Raw genomic sequence first — 8,095 nt, 5'->3', positions numbered from 1 at the left:
ATATATATATATATATATATATATATATATATTTACAATAAGATCAGGCTACTATGAAGATCAATTGGTAAATAGGTCACATTTTCACATCAGGAAGTATATCTCAAGGACTTAATTTCTGAGTCTTTGTAATTGCAGCATACGGTTGTATTTGTTACACCATGAACCATATTTTAAGAAACATTTTCTTGCAGTTTATAAGATCACCTGAATAAACTGTCAAAGAGTATGGCTGGGTGATCTGCCCGATGCTGGTAAATGTCTGTCTGTCAGTTCCTTCAATGCTGATGTGGCCAACCTGATCGAGGAGGGAATCCACCCAGTACAACCTGTCCATTCTGAAAACAGAAACCACAGCTAAGCCCTTGGTGACATTAGTGATCGCATGCAAGTATGGCAGGTCTTATTCACCCTATTTGAGAAGAAATAGCTGGAGGTGACCAGATAAACAAAATATATTATTGGTGTCTTACACATAATCAAGAGCGAGTCCATAAGGGCTCCCCAGTGTTGTGTTAACCAGAGGAATGGCATTGCTGCCATCAGGGTAGGCTCTCATTATGACTGCCGGACGATACCAGTCAGACCAGAACAAATATCTGTGGGAAAACATTTAATTAAGCAATAAAAGGACAGGAAAAGAAAAATTGTTGTCTGTCAGAACAGATCAAGAGAATCGGTGTAAATTATTTTCTTTTTTTAAATCTTGCTGTATTCTGATGAGATTTAGGGTCTGGCCAGGGTTTTACAATGCAGGAACATTTTTTGGTCTAAACCATGTTTATGGTTGTTTTTCTGATAAGAGGTCAATCTCAGCACCAGTGTTTAGTTTCCTGGTTTACTGATGTATTTTGCAGCCTTTAGCTGTTTTTTTTCCAGGATTTCCCTGAATTTTCCTCCAACAATATTCCCTGTGTAACTCTAAACTGCTTTGCTGTCCTAACTAAAGAATCTCCAGAGCTGCACGCTTTCAACTTCATGTAAAGCAGGGGTGGACAAATCCAGTCCTAGAGGTCCAGAATCCTCTAGCATAAATGTGTTCTTGTTCCAACACCCAATCAAATACTTGATAATCAGGACTCTGCAGAAATTGTCTACATACTGAAGAGGTAATTTAGGCATTGATTCAGGTGTATTGGACTGAGGACACATCTTAAAGGTACAGAAAGCTGAATGACTAGAGTTCCCACCGCTGATGTGTGGCTTAGATTATGAGTAGCACAGAAAGCATCAGAAGTGAGGAACTTCATACAAAATGTACCCACCAAAACAAAAACACGACAGGATTTATGTCCAAACGACGTCTATATTTGGTTGAAAAGTGAAAAACCACAGTTTTCAGATCATAGACAAGACGTTGAAAACTGTGTTTGCAACGTCTTTTTAATGTCTATTATTGGACTGAAGTAGGACAGACCGACCAAACACAACCAATTTTCAACAACTATTTCTGGACTAAATTTAAGATTATGATGGACCGACTAGATTTAGGATGAAAAGCATAAAAATGACATCTGCTGTTTGGGTGGTTCCACCTATATGAATGTAGGTGATAAATTAAATATTTTCATAATATAAACATTTAAAGAATGTAAGAAAATTCAAGTGTTATCAATACTTCTACAAAGCACTGTAGATCTGTAAAAGTCAATGTGAGGTAAATTTGCTCAAACTGTTTTTCAATAATGGTTTTCATCATTTGAAGCACTCACCCAGCGCTTGGATGCATTGCAATACCCTTTGGATATCTTAGCCCGGTAACAATGTCCCTTCTAGACTTGTCTGTGATTCTGAAGGCCACCACCGCCCTGTACGTTGATGTGGTCCAGAACAAAACCTTGGAGGTCCAGTCATAAGCCATCGCATCAACAGATCCCACTCTGTATCCAGTCAAAATCTGCTGAACTGATGGTATTAAAAGTCTATGAGTATAAGGAAGGCACCAAAACACTAACAAGATTTGCGCAACACAACATATCTCATAAACTTACCAGTGCCATTGAGGTTTGACTTGTAAATGAGTCCTTTGGCCCTGTCGTTGTAAAACACGGCCTCCTCACTGCCATCAAATTCCACGGCGGAGCCAGAAAAGGAGGATGCTAATCCATTCAGAGGAAGAGTGATGTCCTCCTGGAGAGATAAATTCAGAGGGATTCCACGTATGGCCAAAGAGGAGGCCACCAACAAGAAGTCCTTAACCTCTGTAGAAAGAGAAAGGCTGTGGTTAAAACCAAAACACACTGACCTACCGCTTTTTATTATCTATGTACAGAATTTAGTGTTTTCTTTAAGTAAGTTATATTTGGTTATTTAGATTTTTTTTTTAATTAAGGAAGCATCCACTGATGATGCCAGCTTTTCTTTTTTTCTTGTTTCTAGCTTCTCATTTAACAGCAGTTTCATTTTCCCTAAATGACTTATGAGCTTTCTGTACCAAAAATGCAAAAATGTTTTGTTGTTGTTGTTGTTACACAAAGAAGGGACAGATAACATTCTAGGCCAACAAAACAAAAATCCCCTTCAATTATGAACATTAAATAATTGGAGAAATTTGGAAGTTATTTATTTAAATTTTCTCTTGCAGTTTCACGTTGAATAAGCAAAACCTGAAAGATTTTGGGAAATCAGGGGTAAGGGAAACCAGAAACTCACTAAAGCAGGTTTGGCGGTCAGCCTGCAGATCATAACCATAGCGACACTTGCATCGGAAACCCAAACCATCATTATCTGTGCGGTGACTTAATATGCAAATATGCTGACAACCCCCGTTGTTTTTACCGCATGGGTTCATCACTGCAACAAAAGATATATTGGATCATTGTTAGTCACCTATCATCATCGGAATGTCAGTTTCCTGTATCGCATGTTATAACATGAACATATATGAATGTGTATCTTCTCACCGAGAGGCTGCATGACAGGGTGTGAAATGTCAACGTGTCCTGGCCGATTGGCTGTACGATAGAGGAGGGTTGGATTGCTGCCATTGAACCGATTGGATCTGATCACCCCCATCTTGCTCCAGTCAGTAAAGAAGACATGGTTTTCAAACACAGTCATCCCAAAGGGATGTGGAGACTGTGTTGCACCATTGAGGACCATTTTCCTGAAAAAGAATAAACATTTTAGGAGTTAGATCAAGAACAAAACAGGCAGATTGGCTCCCCCCTAAGATTGTAATAAAAGCAAACGAACAAACAAACCCTACCTGTCCAGACCATTGTATGTGACAGTCTCCACTGTGTCAAAGTGGCTGTCAGACCAGTAGACCCTCTTTGTTATAATGTCAAGAGTGAGGGCAGTGGGTGTGCCAAGCCCTTTTTTGACGAGCTCGAAGCGATTACTGCCATCCATGAAGGCACGCTCGAGCTTGGTTTTCTCCTGGCTGAGACCTTTGTCTGTGAAAAACATGTAGCTGCAAACAGAAGAAAACAACAAATACATCAAGGTATCTCATGGAGCAAGACATCAAGAAATAAGATGATATCTGTCTGTTATCTTTGCATATCCCTTTCATTGTATCTTTATAAATTCCCCAAAATAGCCACGAGCCTCAGCTTCAACCCGACAATGAATGTGGTTTTATTTGACTAAAGCATTTGAACTCACCCCATTGTTGGATCCAGGGCGAGTCCATGAGGAGTCTCCAGGTTTTCAGCCACCAACGTGACTCGGTTGTCTCCATCAAAGTCACATGCATCAATTCTCTCCAGAGTGCCATCCAAGACATAAAGTTTTAAGTTGATCCAGTCCACTGCAAGATTTTGGACATTTGGGACTGCAGTGGTTAGAATTTCCTTGATGTTTCCCCCGTCATAGCTAGCTGAATAAACCTAAAAAAAGGATTTGAAGTTAAAGCTCTAAACATATGAACCTTATATTTGCAGTCATCTAAATGGTATTGAAGATGAACCTACAGACCTTTTTGGTTGTTGTATCACTCCAGAAGACTAAATTACTTCGATAGTTGTAGGCCACCCCAACAGCATAACCTCTGCCCTGTGCTGGCACCAGAGTTCTGGCAAAGCGTCCATGAACATCAGCCATCATCACATCACCCCCGTTGGTAAAAATGAGCTGTGGCAGCCCAGCTAGAAGCACACAAACAATCATAAGGTTGGAAAAATGTGTGAAATATGGGGCATTTTAAACATTTTCGTCAGCAAAAATTGCTTCCAGCTAAAAATAAAAGGTGTAATAGGTACACCGGCTTAACTGTTGATAAGCATAGTAAAGGATGTATGATGCTAAAGGCCTTTGAATTTCTTTCTAACCTCTTGGAACTTCATTCGCAGAGTGCAGTACAACAAATTTACAACTTGTTGTCATTGGATCTTGAGTTTATGGTCTAAAACAGTGTTTTTCAACCCTGGTCCTCAAGGCACCCTACCCTGCATGTTTTAGATGTTTCCCAGCTTTCACACACCTGTTATCAATTGATAGCAGATTATCAGGCTTTGCTGAACTGCAGTCATATGAATCAGGTGTGCTGAAGCTCAGAAACATCCAAAACATGCAGAGCAGTGTGCCTCGAGGACCAGGGTTGAAAAACACTGGTCTAAAACATATGTTTTATAAAAACCTTTGATCTGATGTTGATGTACCTGAGACATTGGCTTTACAGAGGTGACCCTGTTCCAAGAAGTATCCATCTGCACAGCTACAGTGGTGTGTCCCAGGACGGTCCTCGCAGAGCTGGTCACAGATCCCCCAGATCTCACAATCATTATAATCTGTGGAGGGGAGCACACATATTAAACGTTTAACTCATTAAGGATTGATAGAGAAGATCTATAACCAGGGAACTGTGAAATTAAGGCTGTAAATTTAACTGTTTAATGCTGACTCATGGGTTAAATGAACAGACCAAAGCAGAATAGCTTTCTGTGTTATCAGGGGTGCATTGATTGATTAATTTCTTCTTTAGAGTGGTGGAATCTACACATATAAATAAGACATGTGACTCACCTTCACAGGAACGGCTGTCATTTGCTACTATAAATCCTTCAGGACAGTAACATGCACCACCCTGAGGAGAAGGGTGGCAGAGATACTCGCAGCTCAGTGCAGAGCATCGGTCTAGCCCTGAGAATAAAAAAGAAACAGGTCCACATTATGTCCAAATCTAGTTCTGGCTACTGTTTCCTTTTATAGGTCCTTTATCATTGTGGAAGAAGATAAGAGAGAACATTATCACAAGAACGTCAGCATAACCAGAATTATTGTCAGAATTTACAGAGAACTGCAAACCAACAAATGTTAATCTTAAACTGAGAGTGTGTAAATGCTGGGAATTTAAGAGGATAGTTGTGATTACATTATGATCTTACAAAATTATAGGTTATGAGTTTAGTACGCCATGTTTAAAACCTCAGCACCTGGGTTTACCACCAAAGGAATGTGCTGAATCTGTACAACATTCTCACGAATGGATGGATGGATGAATGAATAAAGCTTTTAAAGAGTGGATTGGAAAGTAAAGTCTGGAATTACACATTGCTAATCATTTATTTTTTTACACTTACCTTAATTTTAAATCATATTGTATTATCTTAATATTTTTCTATGGTTTATCAGACTGCATAGGAATCCTGAGTGTATTGCCAGTATTTTTTTCTTTTTTTTCCCGCCAATCTCCATTCCTGAACTTACCACACGTTTGCTCCGCTGTAGTGTTGGTCTCATCTGTTCCTCCAGGACAGTCTGGTTGACCATCACACACTTGATTGAATGGTATGCATGCTGTTGATCCTGGGCAACCCCACTCACCAGGGTAACAGTCTCGTGAGTCACTATCTGAAAGCCCAAAAACCTTACATAAGTACAGATATATGAGGAAAAAGTAGCGTAGAGTAAAAGCTACATTTTACTTAATGTTAGTGTTGTGCCGATGCCCTTTTTTGGCCCCTATACCGATACCTGATATCTGGCTGTGCAGTATCGGCCGATACTGATAACTTACCGATATCATCTGTTTGAAATTGATGTGTTTGTGTGTATATATGAAGAACTGCATACTGCTTGGATGTAAAATAATTGCCATCATGGCTTTGTCAAGCTGCTGCCTACCTTTGTGAAGCAGGAAAAAGACTAATATAAAATGAATCCAGTAGAACTTTTTATTGCCTACCTGGAATGGTTGAAAATAGTTGAATAAACTTTTGGCTCTCAAACTGGTATCGGTGCCCTATTAGTGCAGTATCGGTATCAGTGCAACACTACTTAGTGTTAGATCAAACTATCAGCTGTTAAACTATTTAACCATGGGTTATAACTGTTATATTGCAAGATTCTTACATTGGAACAATTTTTTTATTTAATTAAAGGACAATTGCATTAATATTACGAAAATTATCAAAATGATTTGCTCTAGTTCAAGTTTTGAAATGAAAAAAATGATCAACTGTATTTTTTAAATAATTACTCAATAATATATACAAGAGTTCTCCTGTCTTTGATAAAAGAAAGGAAAGGTATTCCAATGTTTTTGACGACTACCTGTACACCTCAGAAACTACTTTGCCAAGGGAGATCGAACATGGACAGTTTATTTTAAAATTATGGCACATTTAATAAAAAAACACCATTTGAGACTCAACAAAAAGAGCTGGAATTAAGATAATGAATATTCCAGAAACAATATTTGACAGAATTTCTTAACCAGAGGCATATTCTATTTACCTGTGCATTAGAAATTAAAGGTTATTTAGGTAGGGTGGTAAGAGTGGTTTAAAGGTATTTCTGATTGTTTAATCCTACAATAATCTACCCAGAAAGGTTTGGACAATGCTATGTTCAAAAGAGTCAGTTAAGCCCAAATGGAAGTCCAGATGCTTCTCACCACATCCCCTCTCATCACTGAAATCTCCACAGTCGTTGAACTTGTCGCACACCCAGTTCTGAGGAATGCAGCGGCCACTGGAACAAGTGAACTGGTTTCCACTGCAGCTTTGGTATTCTGCGATTTGGAGATGTTTAACAGGTTTCAGTGGGTTGATTGGCAAATGTTGCTATTTCTTATATTTAAAAATGTTAATTACCACAGCCTTGCTCATCGCTGTCATCCCCACAGTCATTCCAGTGGTCACACACAAACGGTATTGGGATACAAAAGCCGTTTGCACACTCAAACTGGTGGAGTGGACAGTGTTCAGTGGCTGAAAAAGAAAATGTAAAGAGCCTTTTAATAACAGATTAAACTACTATTTAACTTATTAAACATTATAAACATCAGATAAATGGTGCACATATAGATAGGTTTTCCTTAAGTTCATCCTTGAGTAATATTAGGACTTCTTTGAGCATTTTTAGAACCAAGCCCAGTTCATAATGACTTGGCACACAGAATTTATTGCTTCCTTGGTTTCCCCAAAGCTATTCAGACTCTTTAATATGTTCTGTACTAAATATTTTACAGGTGAAAAGAATCAAACCATCTTGTTTTAATATGCCTTAGTGCCAACCCAAGGGAAAAGTAAAGTAATCCGGTGCTTTGGGATTTATGGGGGCTCCCATGAATGCTGAAATATTAATGCAGATCAATGTCTCTGATTTAATTTGATGGATAAGCATAAAAAAACAGTTAATAATGTCCTTTATTTTCTGCTTAAAGGAAATGTCATGATTACTGCATAAAAATGTATCAATAATCCTCATGCTTTGACTGGCAATTACAATCTGATTTTAAGAATTTAGTATTTTGTTGTTTGAGCTTTTTTCTTCACAAATATATCTCAATAAAAGATGACCAATTATCTGACATTGTCCCAAATTCCACTAAAAAGATTTGTCCTTTAAGTTAGTGGTGTTAATCATATTACATATAGACAGGCCTAGTTCTACTTTAAAGGTAATGTTTTTGTGTTTGGTCTAGTCCTATGTGGCTAAACTATTGAGTTCCTTCAAAGGGTTTCATGTCTAATCCATCTATCTGTAGCCTATCAAAAAATAGAATGGTGCTGATTTTAGTCTACGCACTGCAGTTGGTCTCATCTGATCCGTCTCTGCAGTCCTGTAGTCCATTGCAGTGCTGTGAGTTATTGTAACAGGCTCCATTAGCACATGTCTTCTGGGTGCATTGTGGATAATCTGTAAA

General features: G+C 38.5%; 1 protein-coding gene across 1 annotated transcript in view; it reads right to left on the bottom strand.

Moving 5' to 3' along the window:
• LOC107085076 (low-density lipoprotein receptor-related protein 2-like) overlaps window positions 1-8,095 on the bottom strand; it is a 47,541-nt gene that overhangs the window by 36,755 nt on the left and 2,691 nt on the right. Inside the window, exons 5-19 of the mRNA XM_015375221.1 lie at window positions 7,978-8,088; window positions 7,041-7,157; window positions 6,842-6,958; window positions 5,653-5,796; window positions 4,969-5,085; window positions 4,605-4,733; window positions 3,922-4,091; window positions 3,610-3,833; window positions 3,209-3,415; window positions 2,904-3,106; window positions 2,653-2,793; window positions 1,992-2,201; window positions 1,713-1,905; window positions 474-599; window positions 208-338 (exon numbers count right to left, since the gene is read on the bottom strand). Of these exons, the coding sequence (XP_015230707.1) occupies window positions 208-338; window positions 474-599; window positions 1,713-1,905; window positions 1,992-2,201; window positions 2,653-2,793; window positions 2,904-3,106; window positions 3,209-3,415; window positions 3,610-3,833; window positions 3,922-4,091; window positions 4,605-4,733; window positions 4,969-5,085; window positions 5,653-5,796; window positions 6,842-6,958; window positions 7,041-7,157; window positions 7,978-8,088 (2,340 nt within the window). The remainder of the gene's footprint in view (window positions 1-207; window positions 339-473; window positions 600-1,712; window positions 1,906-1,991; window positions 2,202-2,652; window positions 2,794-2,903; window positions 3,107-3,208; window positions 3,416-3,609; window positions 3,834-3,921; window positions 4,092-4,604; window positions 4,734-4,968; window positions 5,086-5,652; window positions 5,797-6,841; window positions 6,959-7,040; window positions 7,158-7,977; window positions 8,089-8,095) is intronic.

This window comes from Cyprinodon variegatus, unplaced genomic scaffold (assembly GCF_000732505.1).
Source record: "Cyprinodon variegatus isolate N-32 unplaced genomic scaffold, C_variegatus-1.0 Scaffold115, whole genome shotgun sequence".
In the NCBI taxonomy this organism is placed as follows: domain Eukaryota; kingdom Metazoa; phylum Chordata; class Actinopteri; order Cyprinodontiformes; family Cyprinodontidae; genus Cyprinodon; species Cyprinodon variegatus.
This window is presented reverse-complemented; position numbering and strand designations above follow the sequence as displayed.